Here is a 21,174-nt window from a genome sequence, read left to right as displayed (position 1 = left end):
AACACTCCCTGGAAAACCCATGACTTCTAGTTCAATTTTAGTCCCAGATCTTTCAGGCAGGGCTGTAAAAAATATTCCAAATGTTAGGAAAACAAAATCTCCTGAAATGAAGGATAAATTCAAAGCCCAAGATGCTGTGAGCTTTCTACCTGGCTGAAAAAATGCTTTTATATAGATCTCCAAAGTCATAAATGACATACTTTTCACATTTTTTCGGAGCCACTGACATCCCGGAAACCGACGGAATCAAGACAGTGGGTTTTTAAGAATCTTATCACCGGGTACCTTTTGAGGCCAAGATTGGCACCCTCTGTTTTCCATCTCGTAAAACGGGAACAACCACCCAGCTCACAATATTGCGTTAGTACTAAAACCTGTCCAAATGCAGGAGATATTGATAGACGATCGACTCTAAAAAGGCCTGGGGACCTCCATGTGGGCTGGAGAGTGAAGGGGGTGACATGATAGAGGTTGACAAGATTATGCCTGGGATAGAGAAGGGAGAGAAAGAGGTCCTTTTCTCCCTTTCTCGCAATATAAGAACTCGTGGGCACTGCATGGAATTGCCGAGCAGTCGGGTTAGAACGGATAAAAGGAAGTCCTTCTTCACCCAAAGGGTGATTAACATGTGGAATTCACTGCCACAGGTGGTGCTGGCAGCTATAAGCATAAACATCTTCAAGAGGGGATTGGCTCAACATATGGAGCAGAGGTCCATCAGCGGCTGTTAGCCACAAAGTATAGATCAGGGGTGGCCAAACTGTGGCTCAGGAACCACATGCGGCTCTTTCACACATTTTGTGTGGCTCTTGAAGACCCCACCACCCCATTGGCCAGCACGGAGAGGGCATTTGTCTCTTTAAATCACTTCCCCAAGCCACGCCTTAGAGAATGCATTTAAAGTTGCTTTCTTTCCACCTCTCCCTCCCCATCTATTTGCCTTCCTTTCTTCTACATCTTCCTCCCTCCCCTATCTATTCCTTCCTTCCTTCCAGCTCTCAAACATGTCATTTATTCTATGTGGCTCTTAAATAAAGCAAGTTTGGCCACCCCTGGTTTAGATGGAACTCTCTGTCTGGGGCAGTGATGCTCTGTATTCTTGGTGCTCGGAGGGGGGGGCAATAGTGGGAGGGCTTCTGGTGTCCCGGCCCCACTGGTGGACCTCCTGATGGCACCTGGGTTTTTGGCCACTGTGCGCCAGATTGTTAAACTGGATGGGCCATTGACCTGATCCAACATGGCTTCTCTTACGTTCTATATTCTCATGCTTACCTGTGAGGTTCTCATCGAAGAAACTCATTTCCTGCGAGACCAGCGAGCGGAAGAGGCTGTTGCGCAACCGGATGTTCAGCCTAGCGAAGATGAGCGTAAAGACGCCACCTCGGATACCTGCGGCAAATGAACTGATTGCAGATAAGAAACGTTATAGGATAGACAGACGCTGACACACAATCCCTCAGCCCCGTCTTACCGCACAAAAGGATGCCTAGAGAGAAACCAAGAAGGGGACTGTTAAGCCGCCAATTCCCAATGCTCAAACCGCTGAGACCCACCAGCCCAAGAGACGCAGATTTCATTGGCTCCCTGAAAAGCTGGGATGGCCAACAGGTAGCCCACGATCTAGATCAGGGGTGGGCAACGGTAGCTCTCCAGATGCTTTTTGCCTACAATTCCCATCAGCCCCAGCCAGCATGGCCAATATCATATCAACATATCAAGCTGCCTTATACTGAATCAGACTCTTGGTCCATCAAAGTCAGTATTGTCTACTCAGACTGGCAGCAGCTCTCCAGGATCTCAAGCCGAGGTTTTCCACACCTACTTGCCTGGACCCTTGTTAGCTGGAGATGCCGGGGATTGAACCTGGGACCTTCTGCTTACCAAGCAGAAGCTCTACCACTGAGCCACCGTCCCTTCCCTTTAGTGGCTTTCCAGGGTCTCAAAAGCTGAGGTTTTCACACCTATTTGCCTGGACCCTTTTTAGTTGGAGATGCCGGGGATTGAACCTGGGACCTTCTGCTTACCAAGCAGTTGCTCTAACACTGAGCCACCGTCCCTTCCCTTTAGTGGCTTTCCAGGGTCTCAAAAGGAGGTGAGATCAAAGGGAATCAGTGGGGAGGAGGCAGGACAGGCAAGCAGAGGATTAGAAGAGACAGGGAGGAGGTGGGGTGGGTGGGAGGGCGAAGGGAATCGGTGGGAAGGAGGCGGGGCGGGCAAGCGGAGGACAGGAAGAGACTGGTGAGAGGGCGAAGGGAATCGGGAGGGAGGAAGCAGGTCAAGTGAGCAGAGGACAAGAAGAGGCAAGCAATGAGGAAGGGAACGGGTGAATGGGCGGAGGAACAGGCAAACTAGCATTTTGTCTATGGCATGGGGAGGGCCAAATTCGCCACCCCACCCTGCCAGCGCCCTAGGCAACCACCTAGTTTGCCTAGTGGAAGGGCTGGCCGTGATGCCAGCTTATACCACAGGTCAAACCTTCCTGGCAGTACATATCCGTTTTAGCCCAATACTTCACACATTCTGCTGAGAGTCTCTGAGGGATACAGATACACGTGTGAATCACCTCTGAGAGAGAATGCAGAAGGGGCACAGAAAACCACGTAACCTTCGCTCCAGAACTGTTCGTGGAATTACTGTTACCAAAAAAGCTTCCGGAAGGACTCTGTACACTCAAGAGAGGCAGCCCTATTGCTCTCTAGAAAGCGGCCAGTCCTGGGATAGTCTCACGTAGCTTCAGTGTACACGATAACTCTCTAAAACAGGGGTGTCGAACTCATTTGCTTTGAGGGCCGGATCTGACATAAACGAGACCTAGTCAGCCCAGACCATTGGTGTCATAATATGTAATGCCAGGTAGCAGAGATATAAACTTTATAAAACACACAGACATACATAATTAAAGATTTTTCTAAAAGATTAGCACTGTTGCAATATTTTGTTCACTTAACGGTTTCTGATAAGTGAAACCTCTTACTCTGAATTACTGCATCAGGATCTGGAGACTGTGCTGTAGCAATCTGGAGTAGGCTTTTCAAGTGCTGTTCAGGGGGGTGGGTGTGTGTAAGTTGCAAACCTACTTTGGATTTATTGGCATTCATTACAGAAATCTCATGGTCAATGCTTTGAGCCTAAGACCCAGGGGAAAACATGAAATGGCTGGGCATTGCAAGCTTTTGTGCACAAGTTGCTTTGTGTGCTGGTCAGCCAACGGAGAAAATAGAGGGTTTGCTTTGTAGCTTGCGTGCGATTGAGCAAGCCTGACAAAGCAAGCTGTGATGCAGAAGGAAGCAAGAGAGAGAAAAGGAAGCAGATGGCAGTGAGTTACTGAGCAGTTGGGTTAGAACGGATAAAAGGAAATCCGTCTTCACCCAAAGGATGATTAACACATAGAATTCACTGCCACAGGAGGTGGTGGCTACAAGCATAGCCAGCTTCAAGGGGGGACTGGCTAAACATATGGAGCAGAGGTCCATCAGTGACTATTACCTACAGTGTATTGTTGGAACTCTCTGTCTGGGGCAAATGATGCTCTGTATTCTTGGAGCTTGGGAGGGGCAACAGTGGGAGGGCTTCTAGTGTCCTGGCCCCTCTGATGGACCTCCTTATGGCACCTGGGTTTTTTTGGCCACTGTGTGACACATAGTGTTGGACTGGATGGGCCACTGGCCTGATCCAACATGGCTTCTCTTATGTTCTTATGTGACACAGAGTGTTGGACTGGATGGGCCACTGGCCTGATCTAACATGGCTTCTCTTATGTTCTTACGTGACACAGAGTGTTGGACTGGATGGGCCATTGGCCTGATCCAACCTGGCTTCTCTTATGTTCTTATGTGACACAGAATGTTGGACTGCAGGGGCCATTGGCCTGATCCAACATGGCTTCTCTTATGTTGCTCGTGGGCCTGATAGGAACCCTCCGGGGAACTGATCCGGCCCTCGGGCCACATGTTTGACACCCCTGCTCTAAAAGGTAAAAAGTAGGGCGCAGGTACCCCAGCCTGGCAACCTTTCACAAAGAAGCGCATCCTCCAAAGCAGTCCCACATAGAACATTTCACAACATTCGGAATCAACATTCAGCAGCACGAACACACCAGATATTCTCGCAAGGTTACCTTCCTATGGCTAGAACAGCCATGATTACCACCGCGGTGGTAAACTTGTCCATGCTTTTCTGGATGACGATTCCATCAATGGCTCGGCCCGTGTAATACGGAAGGAATGTTTCTCCTGTTGGTGGCAAAAGGCAAATTTATGACAGAAAAGCAATCGTGTTTAAAGAGACTCCCTACAGTGCTCCCAAGCTCATTGGTTCCTTAACAGACCACCCAATTTCTGGCCATCTCCCCCCCCCCACACACCCATCCAAATGGGAGAAATCTGAAGGACAAGAAATGTTGATGGTGCAAGGCTGTAAACCTCTCATTTTGGCTGGCAGCCAGCACAGGAGAGCCATAGAAAAATGATCCTTCCAACTCAATTTTTAAAAAAGTCAAAATCTAAAACCAAGCTGAAGGGAAGCACTCCCAGGCATATTAAAGGTTCAGAGGAAGGCCACCTCTCCAAACCACCTCTGAACATCTCTCGCTTTTAAAGCCCCTTGCTGGAGTCTCCATAAATTGGCTGCAACCTGGTGGCACTTGATATACACAGATAGCAGGCAGGTGGCGATTCAGGATCTCTAGCACATCACCTGGAGATCTGGATGAGATGCAGAGTGGAACACTGCCGGCATACTGATAACAGGTACACCAAAAAACTACAAATAATTTGTCTTCCTTCATAGAGAATCCAAGAATTGGAGGGGACCTTAGAAGTCATTAACCCTTGCCCTACCCTCAATCCCTGGAAGAGGGCCGCTCGGCCTCTCCATGAAGACCTGCAGCAAGAGGGATCTCCCCTGGTTTTCTCTTCCCCAGTCTAAACAGACCCCCTTTCTTCTGCCTTCCTTGTGGGCCTTGTTTTCTAGGTCACTCAGTGCCGGATTAAATCCTGTGGAGGTCCCTAGGCAGTCAAAATCTTGGGGGGGGTCCCTTGCAAGTTATCTCCGAGTAGGAGCACCGGCCCCTGCCACCTACAGCCCCTGCTACAGCCTGCAGACGCCTTCTCAAAAGCCCCTTTGACAAAGCTGTGGGGAGGGGCAGAGAGAGGCAAACTTGGTGACAACGCCAGCAGCAGCCGCACCAGGCAAACTGGACAAAGAGCGGCTCAGTTGCTGGCTGTGTGTGCAGGCTGGGAGGGCTGCAAGCAGGGGGAAAACTGGGGGTGGTGGTGGTGGTGGAAACTGGCCTGGGACCCCTAAGGCATAGGGGCCCATAGGCTGGTGCCTACTCGTCCTAATTGTTAATCCAGCCCTGAGGCCACCCCACCCTGCACCCTCTTCATTGACCTCCTCTGAACCTATTCTGGCCGATCTACCTCACAGGTCTGTGGGCACTGTGGTGCCCAGTGTGGTACCTGCCGCTGCCGGCACCTCTTTTGGCCCCTGCTAAGTGTTTGTAGAAAGGGGGTGGGGCCAGGTGGGGCTTTTGTCCAGCAAGGTTTCTGATTGGCCCCTAGGGATTTTGTTTCAAACAATTTTATTAGTAACATATGGCAATATATTCAATTTCTTATATCATTAATATCTACTTTTTTCCCCTCTATCCCATATATTACTTTCTACCCACCCCTCCCCCCCGTTACTTGACCCCTGCCGGTGTATTAAACTTAAAATATTAATATTAAAGGTACCCTTAATTACTAAGAACCAAAATCCTTATCCTCCCCCACTTATACTTAATCATTATCAAAAATTGTCCAATGTCCTTTTATTTTCCATTCTTTTTCTACGTATCTTCTGAACTTCTTCCACTCCACCTTAAATACTTCTAAATCATAGTCCCTTAAAGTTCTTGTTAACTTATCCATTTCACTCCATGTCATGACTTTTACAATCCAATCCCATGATTGGCCCCTAGGGATTTGATTGGCTCTGCAGATTTTTAAATATGCGGTTTTGGCAGCAGCTGCCTCCACAGCACATGGGCCTTCACTGTGTGGCTGAAAGTAAGCTGTGGCAGCCATTTTGTGGCTGGCTCCGCCTCCTGCTGCGGCCATTTTATGCCTGCGCCCACCATGAGCATCAGAACTCCAAAGCTGTCTGCAGGTTCAAAAGGTTGGGGACCCCTGGTCTAGCTCGTTCTCAAAGTGCAGCTCCCAGGACCGGCCACAGCAGCATTTGATGGCCTTAAATTGTCAGATCGGAGTAACTCACCTAAAGCAGCAACCAGCAGGAAAAAGAAGGCTACCACAAGTAAGTGAACGTCGGGCTTGGTATACGATAAAAGTTTACAAATCGTGGCTGCCGAGGCCTCCTCTTTCTTCGGCTGCGCACCGAGAGACGTGGGTTCCCCCACTTCCTCGGCTTCGGTCCGAGACTCTGAATTTACTCCCAAGGTCTCCCGGGAAGGTTTCACGGAAGAGAGCAGCTTCCAAAGGAAGAACGTGGCTACGAGAGACAGGTACGTCCAAGCGAACAAACCCCAGAACCATGGGTTCTTGATGGTCTTCCTCACCTCCGAGTAGAGCAGCAGCTTGGCCAGAGCATAGATCCCCACCGCAAGGCAGACCAGGGTGATAAAAGTCCGGGACACCTTCAGTCGCTTGGGACCGTAGTTGGTGTTTCTGGCCACGCCGATGGCAGCGCCCAAGAGCAGGCAGCTCCGGTACAGGCAGGCCCCCCAGATGTCCAGCATGGAGTCAAAGATGTTAAAGTGCTTCAGGTCCTGGAGGATGCTGCCGGCGTTGCGGCTGTGGTCATACAGCAACGTGGTCACCGTCACGTCCACGCCGATGAAAGCCAGCGTGCCGGCCACTGCTTTCCAGGCACGCATTTTCAACTTCTTCGGAGGTGAGGTAGAGAAGAAACAGGGAAGGATGGTGCCAGGGAGGGAGGGAAGGAAGGAGGGCCTTTTAGTCCAACATGTCAGTCCAGTCTTTCCTGAAAGGAAAAAGAATATGTGAAAAAGAACTGTGGAACTCCTTGCATCTGGCATACAGAGTGCTTCCATCTTTGAACACCCTTTGGACTGGTAGGAAGACCTTCCTGTTCCAGAGGGCCTTGTTTGATGGCGCTGTGAGGATTTGAATTTATTTATTTGTTATATTTATATCCCACCCTACCCTATCGGGCTCAGGGCAGCTAACAACAGTTAAAACACACAAGAGTAAATGTTTACAGTAAAATCATAAAAAATCATTAAAACATCTCAACATATACAATTTTAGTCCCTAGATGGCGTTGTTGTTTTACAGAGGCTTAGCTGAGCCCCGTGGCGCAGTGGTAAAGCAGCAGTACTGCAGTCGGAGCCCTCTGCTCACGACCTGAGTTCGATCCCAGCAGAAGCTGGTTCAGGTAGCCGGCTCCAGGTTGACTCAGCCTTCCATCCTTCTGAGGTCGGTAAAATGAGTCCCCAGCTTGCTGGGGGGAAAGCGTAAAAGACTGGGGAAGGCAATGGCAAACCACCCTGTAAAAAGTCTGCCGTGGAAACGTTGTGAAAGCAACGTCACCCCAGAGTCGAAACCAACCAGTGCATGCACAGGGGGCTACCTTTACCTTTTTTAGCTGAACTACATTCTCTTCCTAAACATTGGTTTAATATGCTGACAGTTATCCGTGATTTGTTTAAATATAGTGCAATCAACTACCTTGGGAGCTGTGTTCGGCTGATAGACATTTTAGAAATGCAGCAAGACATACGTAAAATTACACACACACACACAAAGATTGTCAACCCTGGGCTGGGAAAATCCTGGAAAATTGAATTATCCACTGTTCTTGAATTATCAAGAACAGTTGATTTCAGCTATAGAAAATGAATTGCATTTTGTGTTGCTTTCTGTAATCGCTGTTATAAATTTAGTCAAGTTGTTTCAGGACCCTATTTTGAAGTGCAGTCAGAATCATATTCTCCTCACCTCTGTCAGAAACATGTTTAATAAGAAGAACATAAGAGAAGCCACGTAGGATCAGGCCAATGGCCCATCCAGACCAACACTTTGTGTCACATAAGAACATAAGAGAAGCCATGTTGGATAAGGCCAGTGGCCCATCCAGTCCAACACTCTGTGTCACATAAGAACATAAGAGAAGCCATGTTGGATCAGGCCAGTGGCCCTTCCAGTCCAACACTCTGTGTCACATAAGAACATAAGAGAAGCCATGTTGGATCAGGCCAGTGGCCCATCCAGACCAACACTCTGTGTCACATAAGAACGTAAGAGAAGCCATGTTGGATCAGGCCAGTGGCCCATCCAGTCCAACACTCTGTGTCACATAAGAACATCAGAGAAGCCATGTTGGATCAGGCCAGTGGCCCATCCAGTCCAACACTCTGTGTCACATAAGAGAAGCCATGTTGGACCAGGCCAGTGGCCCTTCCAGTCCAACACTCTGTGTCACATAAGAACATAAGAGAAGCCACGTAGGATCAGGCCAATGGCCCATCCAGACCAACACTTTGTGTCACACAGTGGCCAAAAGAAACCCACAAGTGCCATCAAGAGGTCCACCAGTGGGGCCAGAAGCCCTTCCACTGTACCCCCCGCAAGCACCAGAACACAGAGCATCACTGCCCCAGACAGAGAGACACAACGATAAGCTGTGGCTAATAGCCACTTATGGACCTCTGTTCCATATGCTTATCAATTCCCCTCTTGAAGCTGTCTATGCTTGTAGCCACCACCACCTCCGGCAGCGAATTCCATGTGTTAATCACCCTTTGGGTGAAGAAGGACTTCCTTTTATCCGTTCTAACCTGTTAGATACTATAATAATAATAATAATATGTTAGATAGGAGATTTTCTGTGTCTCTAGTCGGCCATTAGTTTGAGGTAAGTGCTAAAACCGGGGAAGGCAGAGAGCTCAGTAGAAAAGCACCAGGCAGGAAGCTGTCGCTACAAGCTTGCTCCTTTCACTGTTCTGTCTCGACGGATGCGGCCAGGATCCTTTTCCAAGACCATTTGCACACACACACACACACACCGCCCCTATTCCTGCCCACTATGGAAGTTGGGATGAGACTGTTTAGCCAGGGTGGGCTGGCAGGTATTTCCCCTTCACACGCATGGGATGGGACTGTGGTTCAGTAACACAGCATGCAGAAGGTGCCGGGTTCAATCCTTGGTATCTCCAGGTAAAGGATCAGGCTGTAGGTGATGTGAGAGACCTTTCTCCACCTGAGACCCTGGAGAGCCGCTGCCAGCCTGAGTAAATAATACTGACCAATGGTCTGACAAGGCAGCTTCATGTGTTCATGGACACTTTTTCCAAAAAATGAGGGTTAGGAATGCCAGTCAACAGCACAGAGAAGCAAAGCTCGGCTCAGCATTCGGGCACAATGCCTGGTTTTCCAGCAAGGCTTTCTTGACTCAGCACTGATGCTTGCAATGTTATCACCGCCAGCGTCTTCTGAAGACCCTTTCACCCTACGTATTACCCACCCTGGGATATGGATTGGGGGGCAGATGACGCAAGTCCCTTGCCCGAAGCTAAGCAGGTCTGAGTTTGGTCTTTGCTTGGATAAGACCCTTCTGGTGTGTCCCCACACAGGTATGTCACCTTGGGCTCCACCAACAGAAGGGAAAGTGATATATGCGATAAAATAACCCTCCGGCTTGCAGGAACTGTGTTGTTCCTGCATGTACCAAAGAGAGGCCAAGCCGGAATGTTGAAATTCTGAGCTGGCAACCAGCGTTTCTAGAAAAGCGACTATGAGTTCAAGGCCGAGGGCTACTTCCCAAAAGAGGCCTTCAGTCAATTTTTGTCACCTTTTGGTCTCTAGGTTGGTAACTAGGAAAGAAAGGGAGGGAGTAGGGTTGCCAGTTGGGAAATAACCAGATATTTTGAGGGTGGAGTCTGGGAAGGGTGGGTTTCAGCAGAGTATAATGACAGACAGTCTATCCTGAAAGCAGCCATTTTCTCCAAGGGAATTGATCTGTTGGCTGGAGAGCTATTGTAATAGTGTGAGATCTCCAGGTGCCACCTGGAGGTTGGCAGCCCTAGGAGACGGGCAGCACCTTTTGTTCCACCAGACTGGGCCTAGGACCTTTTCCTGCTTACCCCAAGAACTCTCAGCATGACTCTATAATGGACACAAACCTATTTTCCATCCACAATTAACATCACCGGTCTTACCACCTACATTCCTGTTTTAGTTGCAAACGCTCTGTGCCCAAACGGCTTCTCGTTCAATAACCTTCCTTTAAAAAGGAAATAAAACCATTAAACCCCCAAACAAGCCGGGTAGGGTTGCCAAGTCCAATTCAAGAAATATTTGGGGACTTTGGGGGCGGAGCCAGGAGATATTGGGGGTGGAGCCAGTAGCAAGGTTCTGACAAGCAGAATTGAACTCCAAAGGGAGTTCCGGCCATCAAATTTAAGGGACTGCACATCTTTTAAATGCCTTCCCTCCACTGGAAATAATAAAGGGTAGGGGCACCTTCTTTTGGGCCCAATTTTTTTGAAACTTGGAGGGAGTTTTGAAGAAATGCACCAGATGCCATGCTAAAAATTTGGTGCCTCTCCTTCAAAAAACACCCGCCCTGCGGATCAATTCTCCATTATACCCTATGGAAATCTGTCTCCACAGGGAATAATGGAGTGCTCAGCAGATATTTCCCTCCCCCCCCTGCTTTCTGATGACCCTGAAGTGGGGAGAGGGCCTCCAAACTGGGGATCCCCTGCCCCCACCTGGGGATTGGCAACAGTAAAGCTGAGTCTAAGTTACCTGACCGTAAAAAATCATAAAACCCCATACATGTTGGGGCTAAGTTACCTGAAACACCTCTTCGTTGTCAGGTGGGTCAGGAGACAAAAGAGACCATCTTAATGCAAGATCTTTAAAATCCACACTGGCTGCTGATTCACCACATGAAACCCTAAAATAGGGGAAGGAAATTCCCGTTGAGAAAAGGCCTTTTCCCCTTAAAAGGCATCCTTGGCTGTTGCCATGGAGATGGAATACCGGCTTCTCTTGAGCAGCTGTTATTTTAAAACCAGGAACCACTGGGTTACCGACCTGACCTTGTGAAGCTAAGCGGGGTGTGCCTCATGTAGTACTTGGATGACAGCTGGCCAAGGATGTCCAGAGTTGCAGGCCATGTCTGTCTCTCGCTTTGAAAACCCTATGCATACAGGGTCACCTTTCCACCACCAGCCACTGGGAGCCATTTGAGGAGAGAATGGGGGCAACATCTGCATTTGCAGTGGGATATTCCCACATCCAGGGCGCCCCTCTCTCTCTCTCTCTGTAGCAGGAACCACTTTGCATATTAGGCCACGTACCTAGGCTTCCCAATCCCCAGGTTCCAGCAGGGGATCCCCCGGTTTTACAGGCTTCCCCCGCCCCCAGGCAGCTGGCCAGTGAGGGAAGCCCCACCCCCACAGCCACCATGCTCCTCTAGATCTCCGGCAGGTTTAGAAACCTGCAAACAGGTCCGTTTCAAAATGTGTGTGTGTCTGTGTGCCTTTAAAGTTGAGCAGGAAGTACTTCGTGGGAAGGGTCAGCAATATAGTCCCTTGGTTTGTTTTGCTTTCATTTCAGAGCGTGTGTGCGCGAGAGAGAAAGGGAGAGGGGGAGAGGGAGAGAGAGAGGGAGAGAGAGAGAGAGGGAGAGAGCCCCTGTTCTTTTCAGATGTCGCTGTGGAGGAACCAACCAGTAAGTGTGTGTGTGTGTGTGTGAAAGAGAGAGGGTTGTCAATCCCCAGGTTTGGAGGCCCTCCCCCCGCCTCACCTTAGGGTCATCAGAAAGCGGCAGGGGCGGGGGGGAATGTCTTTGTTGTTGTTGTTCAGTCGCACAGTCGAGTCCGACTCTTTGCATCCCCATGGACAAAGTCACGCCAGGCCCTCCTGTCTTCCACCACCCTCCAAAGTCTGCTCAAAATATCTACTGGGCAGTTATTCCCTATGGGAATCGTTCTCCATAGGGGAATAATGGGGAATTGATTCGCAGGTATCGGGGGCTCTGGGGGGGGGACTGTTTTTTGAGGTAGAGGCACCAATGTTTCAGTATAGCATCTAGTGCCTCTCCCTGAAATATCCCCCAAGTTTCAAAATTATTGGACCAGGGGGTCCAATTCTATGAGCCCCAAAAGAAAGTGCCCCTATGTCATTATTTCCTATGGAAGGAAGGCATTTAAAAGGTGTGCTGTCCCTTTAAATGTGATGCCCAGAACTCCCTTGGAGTTCAATTATGCTTGTCACACCCTTGCTCCTGGCTCCGCCCCAATGTCTCCTGGCTCCACCCCCAAAGTCTCCTGGCTCTGCCTTCAAAGTCTCCAGATATTTCTTGAATTGGACTTGGCAACCCAACACACACCCCTGATGTAATAATAATAGTAATAATAAATTTTATTTATACCCCGCCCTCCCCGCCAAGGCAGGCTCAGGGCGGCTTACAAGACATGATATAAAATATCATGATATAACAATAAAACAGTATACATCAATACAAGTAATATAAATAAATACAATATAAGTTAACATTAAAATAATTAATCTAAAAGCAGTATAGTGGTGCTACCGTCTCAGTTATACAGAATGGCTTGATGTTAATCACTGGGTTCTGTCTTATGTAATATGAGCCCTGTAAGCTCCTGGAGGATTGGCTACATCAGGGGTGTGTGGCCTAATATGCATAGCAGTTCCTGCTACAAAAAAAAGCTCTGCCCACATCGACTCTCTGCTCTAGAAATTAAGGGCACAAGGGAAAGGGGTTGAATTCTACCGCTTTCATACTCTGAACAACACGCTTTCAGTGTACTTTAGTGATGGTTTGAGTGGATTTTGCCATTTCACACAGTAAAATCAAGTTCCACATTGTGTGTGTGTTTGTGTGAAAGCGCCATTGTGAACTCTCATGATTGTGAGAGTGACATACCAGATGGATGTTGCTGCCAGCTCTGGGGAAGGGGGGAACTATACACCTGTTCCAGGTCCTTCCAGTTAGTCCTGTGACTCTTTACCAGTACTGTCTGTCCCCAGCAATTCATCTGGAGTGAAGTACCATTGCAATAAGTACAACTCTCTGGAGTTTGACAACAATGGTTGAGCCCGGGGTACCTTTAAGACCAACAACTTCTAGCGTTGCATGCACACAAAAGCTTATACCCGGAATAAAACCTTGTTGGTCTTCAAGGTGCCCCTGGACTCCAACTTTGCTCTACTGCTTCAAACCAACACAGTGACCCACCTGGATCTGTCTTCATGGGGTCGTCATCACATCAAAGATGGCCAGCCCTGCACATGACAAAAACTGGCAATCTGCTGACAAGACAGGAGCCTCCATTTATTAAGGAGCTCCCTACATATGCAAATAAAACACAACTCTGCAAATTAAGCAAAAAGAAAACAACACACAGATGCTCTGGAAGACTCAGACTATTGAGTTCAGTTGAAAGTTAGCTAAGGTGGGGAGTAGAGAAGAAGATATTCGATTTATATCCTGCCCTATACTCTGAATCTCAGAGTGGTCACAATTTACCACCCCCTCCACAACAGATACCCTGTGAGATAGGTAGGGGTGAGAGAGCTCTGACAGAAGCTGCGCTTTCAAGGACAACTCCTATGAGAGCTCTGGCTGACCCAAGGCCATTCCAGCAGCTGCCAGTGGAGGAGTGGGGAATCAAATCCGGTTCTCCCAGATAAGAGTCTGCGCACTTAACCACTACACAAAACAGAGGAGAAAAGCCCCTGACCACTGATACCAGAAGGGGAAGAATTATTTGAGGCAGAGGGAAGATTTCCAAACTACTGCCCTCGCAACCCCTCAGTTTGTAGTAACTAATATGGACCAGAAAGACTGGGGGAATGGCAGAAGCAGGAAATCCAACTTTTTACCACACCCATACTTCAAAGATCTTGTTGTTCACCGACTCTCCAGTTTTCTTAAGCTCTTCTTCTACTATTTGGGATTTCTGTCTCTGAATGCTGTGACAGAATCTCTTCTGCTTCCACAGGGGGTCAAACTTCCAGCAGAGATCAAGATGTTAGTCAGTAGCAACAAAGAACAGGAGTCCAGGAACACCTTAAAGACTGACAACATTTGTAGCAGGGGATGAGCTGTTGTGAGTCACTGCTCACTTCTCCAGATACAGCATTTCGGAAAAAAGGGTCTGTCTGCACAGGTGACAGCACCCCCTGCTGGTCAATGGCTCTCATCACCCATACCAAGCAGACAAATCTTACAACACTGTCCCCACCAGAGAACCAGGGCAGCAGTCTTCAAAGGGAACTTTTCCCGCATAAATCAGTTTCTAACATTAAGTAACCGCCTTTGGTTTCAGAGAAGGGAAAAGGCCCTTGCAGATTTACGCTGCCATTTTGCAATGGATGTTAAGTTAACTTGGTCAGAGAGGCAGTGTGTGTGCCTTCCAGAAGATTCTGGGCCTACAGCCCGGCCGCGCCACCCTCCTGCAACCCTTTACTCTATGACAGGTGTGGATGAGCTTGCTAAATGCAAGAGCCACACAGAATAAATGTCAGATGTTTGAGAGCCGCAAAACATGAACATCAGATGATTGAGGATGGATGGATAATAAATAGATGATAGAAAGATGATTGATTGATTCTGGGGAGGAGAGAGGTGGAAAGAAAGCAATTTTAATTTAAGAACATAAGAGAAGCCATGTTGGGTCAGGCCAATGGCCCATCCAGTCCAACACTCTGTGTCACACAGTGGCCAATATACGTGTGTGTGTGTATAAACACACACACACATACACACACACACACACATATATATACATACATACATACTGTGGCTAATAGCCACTGATGGACCTCTGCTCCATACTTTTATCCAATCCCCTCTTAAAGCTGGGTATGCTTGTAGCCGCCGCCACCTCCTGTGGCAGTGAATTCCACATGTTAATCACCCTTTGGGTGAAGAAGTACTTCCTTATAAGAACATAATATTAAACTTTAAATGTGTTCTCCAAGCCACCGGCTGGCTTGGCTTGAAGAAGAAGAAGAAGATATTGGATTTATATCCCGCCCTCCACTCCGAAGAGTCTCAGAGCGGCTCACAATCTCCTTTCCCTTCCTCCCCCACAACAGACACCCTGTGAGGTAGATGAAGATATTGGATTTATATCCCGCCCTCCACTCCGAAGAGTCTCAGAGCGGCTTACAATCTCCTTTCCCTTCCTCCCCCACAACAGTCACCCTGTGAGGTAGATGAAGATATTGGATTTATATCCCGCCCTCCACTCCGAAGAGTCTCAGAGCAGCTCACAATCTCTTTTAACTTCCTCCCCCACAACAGACACCCTGTGAAGTAGGTGGGGCTGAAGAGGGCTCTCACAGCAGCTGCCCTTTCAAGGACAACCTCTGCCAGAGCTATGGCTGACCCAAGGCCATTCCAGCAGCTGCAAGTGAAGGAGTGGGGAATCAAACCCGGTTCTCCCAGATAAGAGTCCACACACTTAACCACTACACCAAACTGGCTCTCCAGAAGTGATTTAAAGAGACAAATGCCTTCTCCGGGCCAGTTGATGGGGTGGTGGGGGCCTCAAGAGCCACACAATATGTGTGAAAGAGCCACATGTGTCTATCGAGCCAGTTTGGCCACCCCTGCTCTATGACTAAGGCCCACCATTCTCTCTGTGTGAGGGGAAAATAGGGGAGGGCGGCTATCCCAAGCTCTCTGGAGGAAGATGGGGAACAAAAACCAAACAGAATTCTTGGTGTATTCTCACCAAAAAAGGCTAAACATCCTTTGTATTTTAGTGTATTTATTTTTTGGAATACTGAATATAATGTAATGCAACAAATATCGGAAAGTTTTTTTTTTTTACATAACACAGCACCCCACCTCGAATGAAAAGATGCTGTCAGCTAACTCCACGCTTGAGAGGAGACGAATGGGACGTTGTAACAGCAGAGTCTCAATTACTCTTCACAATTAAGAAGGATACTGTTACACATTAGTCTCCTACTTTGACATATTTATGGCTCTCCTGTTTCCCCCCCGTAATTAAATCCAAACATATTATGACCTATAAAATTAGCTTGTTATTCCTTTTATTCCTGTAATTCAAGTTGTGCCTTTAAGACCAACAAAGATTTATTCAGGATCTGTTACCTCAAACAGCTTTTATTGAAATATTTTTATTGAAATATTATTTTTCTTAGCTATGCAAGAGGTGAGTTAAACGGGAATTCTGCCAGTGTTCACGGAGCTAGACCACTGAAACTCTTGGCTAGATTAATGGATTTTATTATTGGAAATGATTTTAAATAGTTACATCCCAATCAAAGAATTTCAAGCAGTCTCTGCATTTATCAAAACATATTCATTAAGTTGCTGCTCACCTATGTAGAGGCTTCTGCCTGTGTATATGAAACGTTAGCTTCCATTTCTGTCTTCTTCAGCCGGCCTGCACACAAAAGCTCAGACTTTGAACAAACTTTTGCTGTCAAATATTTCAGGTTTTCACGGCTGGCAACATCATTAGGGTTTGTAGAATCTTTTGGGCTCCAGTAGAACACGGCACTTGAGCCCGAAAGATTCTACAAACCCTAAAAACTTTTGTTGGTCATAAAGGTGCCGCTGGAGTCCAAACAACAGTTGTTCTGCTGCTTCAGTCCAACATGGCTACCCACCTCAGACAGGTCACAGCAAAGCTTTTCTCATCCCTCAATGCTGAGAAAAAGGAGCATTTGTTTAAAGATGCAAAACCCTTATCTGGAAACCGCTAGCCCATTGAGGTACAGGGGAAGGGGTTTCTGAGACCACCCAACACATTGTCAGAGTCCCTTCATACAAGTGTTCCCTAGTGTGAGCTAGCTCACAGTTTTTTAACCTCCGGCTCACACATTTTTGTCTTAGCTTGGGGAAAAATGGCCCGGGAGCAAACAAATTTATGCAGTAGCTCACAACTTTAATGCCAGTAGCTCATGAAGTGGAATTTTTGCTCACAAGATCCCACAGCTTAAAAAGGAGTATTGCTTTATACCCACTAGACTTGTTAAAAACACGGCTGAGAGCAAGCCAAAACAGAGCATGAGAGGAAACTGCTAAGTCATTCAGTTTAAGAAAAATTCCTGTAGGGAAAAACCCAGGATTTCCCTCAGCAAAACCGTACAAGGAAGCACAATTCATCCCTCAGTTCCATTTCACAATGCAGATGATAAAGGAATGTTACTAATATAATCATAACCAGTTAACTACATTTTTGCTTTATTTGTGAATGGCACTATTTCATTTAGGAGGGAAATAAAGATATTAACTGGGGGCCACCTAAAAGATTTCCACTGGTGAGCACAGACATTTCCAGTACTGTAAACTGTCAGAGGGGTTTTGGAATATATTCAAAATGTAAGAGAAGTTCTCCATTTTGTACAACTTGGGGTTTAACAGTAAAAGGGAGAGAAGAAGAAGATGATATTGGATTTATACCCCACTCTACACTCCAAATCTCAGAGTCTCCGAGTGGTCACAATCTCCTTTACCTTCCTCCCCCACAACAGGCACCCTGTGAGGTGGGTGGGGCTGAGAGAGCTCTTACGGCAGCTGCCCTTTCAAGGACAACTCCTATGAGAGTTATGGCTGACCCAAGGCCATTCCAGCAGTTGCAAGAAAGATGCTGCACTCAAACAAACCCTTTCTTCCTAATGGCTAGCTCTGTTAAGAGCTTTGGGGTGATTCTGGACACAGTACTAATATTGGAGAGACCAGTTAATTCAGAGGCAAAAAGGCTTTCTCCCATCTTCATTTAGCCTGGGAGAGGGCTCCCTACTTCTCATCTGGCCATGAGGATCCATGCCACAATTCTCTCGAGGCTAGATTACTACAATGTGTTCTAGCGGGGTCTGCCCTTGAAGCCAGCATGGAAACTCTGGTTAGTACAGAATGCCGTAGCTCATTTGTAATCAGGAGCTCACCAGAGCCTGCATATTAAACTCTTGCAGTCACCGATCCTCTGCCCATCAGTTACTGGGTTCAGTTCAAGATATCGGTTGTCACCTGCAAAGCCCTGCAGGATGGCTTTGCCTAGAGCTTTGCTCGTCTAAGCAAAGGCGGTGCCTTGCAAAGGGACAAGATCAGCAGTTGCCTGCACACGTACAGTCCTCGTAGTCGCCCCCGCTTTGTGGAACAGCCAGCATCTATCTTGCAAACTGTGTACACCAGAATTGCTCAAGAGAGCATTTTCATGACAGCTTGTAGTGTAACGGAATGGTTTAGGATGACACCTTTTTTTAACGAAAAAGGCAAGATTGCACTCTCTTCCAGTGCTATTGGATATACTATCCTGCTCTTATGGCATCGTCTTCTACTTTTTAAATCCTATGTTCTGGATTATTTATCATGTCCGATACTTCTCCCTTTTGGCATTGTAATTGTTACTTTTGCATTCTTTATAGGATGTCTGATTACACTGTTTTATCTCCTGTCGTCTGCCTTGCGTTTCAGCAAGAAGGCCGTAAGTAAAGCAAGCAAACGATCCCAGACTCACAGGGATGGCTATAGGGATGGAACATATGAAGCTGCTTTATACTGAATCAGACCCCCTCGGTCCATCAAAGTCAGTATTGTCTACTCAGACCGGCAGCAGCTCTCCAGGGTCTCAAGCTGAGGTTTTTCATGCCTACTTGCCTGGACCCTTTTTAGTTGGAGATGCCTGGGACCTTCTGCTTACCAAGCAGATACTCTACCACTGAGCCACCATTCCTCTCCTTGGAGGGAAAGTCTCTTTGTGCATGATCAGACATCCCAAACTCTAGGGTTCCTACTTGCTAACTCGGAATTTAAACATCCTGAAAGCTACTTCAGCACAGAGGTTGCCAGCCTCCAGGTGGGGCCTGGAGATTTCTGGCTTTTCCAACGGATAAAAGGAAGTACTTCTTCACCCAAAGGGTGATTGGCATGTGGAATTCACTGCCACAGGAGGTGGCGGCGGCCACAAGCATAGCCACCTTCAAGAGGGGTTTAGATAAAAATATGGAGCAGAGGTCCATCAGTGGCTATTAGCCACAGTGTGTGTGTATATATAAAATTTTTTGCCACTGTGTGACACAGAGTGTTGGACTGGATGGGCCATTGGCCTGATCCAACATGGCTTCTCTTATGTTCTTAACTGATCTCCGGCTGACAGCAATCAACTATCTGGAGAAAATGGCTGCTTGGAAGGGTGGACTCTAGGGCAGGGATGGCCAACAGTAGCTCTCAAGATGTTTTTTTTTGCCTACAACTCCCATCAGCCCCAGCCAGCATGGCCAATGGCTGCTCTAGGGCATTGTACCAAGCCGTGCCGTCTCCCGGATCCACCCTCCCAAAGTCTCCAGGTATTTTCCCACTAGGGTTGCCAGGCCCAATTCAAGAAATATCTGGGGACTTTGGAGGTGGAGCCAGGAGACTTTGGGGGTGGAGCCAGGAGCAGGGGTGTGACAAGCACGATTGCACTCCAAAGGGAGTTTTGGCCATCACATTTAAAGGAACCACATGCCTTTTAAATGCCTTCCCTCCATTGGAAATAATGAAGGGTAGGGATGCCTTCTTTGGGGGCTCATAGAATTGGACCCCCCTGATCCAATCCTTTTGAAACTTGGAGGGAATTTTGAGGAGGGGCATCGCATGCTATGCTGCAAAATTGGTTCCTCTAGCTCAAAAAACAGCTGCCCCAGACACCCACATATCAATTCTCCATTGTGCCCTCTGGGAATCCATCTCCATAGGGTATAATGCAGTGCCCAGCAGCCATTTCCCTCCCCCCCACCCCACTTTCTGATGAAGCGGGGGGGGGGAAGGCCCCCAAACCGGGGGATCCCCTGCCCCCACCTGGGGATTGGCAACCCTATTCCCCACCCACTGCTGGCCTGGCCGACCCTGCTTAGCGCTGAGAAGCAGCGACTTTGGCCCAAGCGGCCCTGAGCGAGCATCGCAGAATCCGAACTCGGGTCTCTCTCCTGGTCCAACCCAAGCGAGCGAGCGAACGGGTTCAGGGACTCGACTGCGGCTTCTCGCGAGTAGGCTTGGAGTTGCATCTCCGACCCGAAAGGAGGCGGCGGCTGAGATCTGGTTGCAAGAGTCGCTCGCATCTGCGCCAAGGCCGTGGGAAAAAAAATTGCCATTTCTCTTTGCATTGGGAGGGGAAAAAAGACCCTCGCCCCGATCCGGATCATCCCTTTGGCGCAGCAAAAAAAAAAAGAGTGGAAGGAGCAATGGGGCGAATGAAGCCCTGCCCGCCAGACCCCCCCCCTCCACATTACACCCTTGCAATGCAGCCCCCCCTCCCCTCGCCGCCTCCTTTTTCCTGCATTGTGCAGGGGGCTGGACTAGATGACCCTAGAGGGCCCTTCCCCGCCCCCTTCTATGATTCTCCTCTCACCTGTCCGCCGGAGCAGGCAGCATCGCCGCCGCAGGAGCCCGGAGCGGAGCCGGCCGGCCAGCTGGGCAGCCTCCCCGCGACAAGGAAAAGGTCGGCAGGGGGCGGGGCGTTTCCCGGCGTGCCTCGTCAGGCCACGCCCCTCTCTCCATCTCTCTCTCTCTCGCTGCAAAATCGGAGCCGCTGCAAAAAAGGGAGTCTTCCTGTGGCGCAAACAGGCCTCTTCCCCGGATTCTTTTTTTTTTTAAGATTGTAAACAGCATTGCAAATAACATTGCAGTGCAGGCAATAAGAATCAGTCAGTCCTAAGGGAACTCAACTCAGACTGTTCCCTGGAAGGTCAGATGCTGAAGCTCAAATCCTTGGGCCCCCCAAAATGAGAAGGGAGCACTCCCTGGAGAAGACCCCGATGCTGGGAAAGACGGAAGGCAAAAGAAGAAGGGGACACCAAAAGATGAGATGGCTGGACAGCATTACTGATCTCACTAATATGGATTTGAGCAGACTTCAGAGGATGGTGGAAGACAGGAGGGCCTGGTGTGACTTTGTCCGTGGGGTCGCAAGGAGTCGGACTCGACTGTGTGACTGAACAACAACAAATAATAATGTATGGCTGTGAGAGCTGGACCATAAGGAACGCTGAGCGCAGAAGAATAGATGCTTTTGAGATGTGGTGCTGGAGAAGACTCTTGAGAGTCCCTTGGACTGCAAGAAGATCCAGTCAGCCAGTTCTAAGGGGAAATCAACCCAGACTGTTCACTGGAAGGTCAGATGCTGAAGCTGAAGCTCAAATCCTTTGGCCAC

At 48.3% G+C, this 21,174-nt stretch overlaps 1 protein-coding gene across 1 annotated transcript in view; it reads right to left on the bottom strand.

Annotated features, from left to right (window-relative positions):
* The window catches only part of ABCB9 (ATP binding cassette subfamily B member 9), a 53,889-nt gene extending 33,441 nt beyond the window's left edge, over positions 1 to 20,448 (bottom strand). Inside the window, exons 1-4 of the mRNA XM_060249851.1 lie at positions 20,374 to 20,448; positions 6,259 to 6,984; positions 4,118 to 4,232; positions 1,273 to 1,403 (exon numbers count right to left, since the gene is read on the bottom strand). Coding sequence (XP_060105834.1) covers positions 1,273 to 1,403; positions 4,118 to 4,232; positions 6,259 to 6,877 — 865 coding nt within the window. The 5' untranslated portion in view covers positions 6,878 to 6,984; positions 20,374 to 20,448. The remainder of the gene's footprint in view (positions 1 to 1,272; positions 1,404 to 4,117; positions 4,233 to 6,258; positions 6,985 to 20,373) is intronic.
* Between the last annotated feature and the right edge of the window lie 726 nt (positions 20,449 to 21,174).

Source organism: Heteronotia binoei, chromosome 11 (assembly GCF_032191835.1).
Source record: "Heteronotia binoei isolate CCM8104 ecotype False Entrance Well chromosome 11, APGP_CSIRO_Hbin_v1, whole genome shotgun sequence".
Classification (NCBI taxonomy): domain Eukaryota; kingdom Metazoa; phylum Chordata; class Lepidosauria; order Squamata; family Gekkonidae; genus Heteronotia; species Heteronotia binoei.
This window is presented reverse-complemented; position numbering and strand designations above follow the sequence as displayed.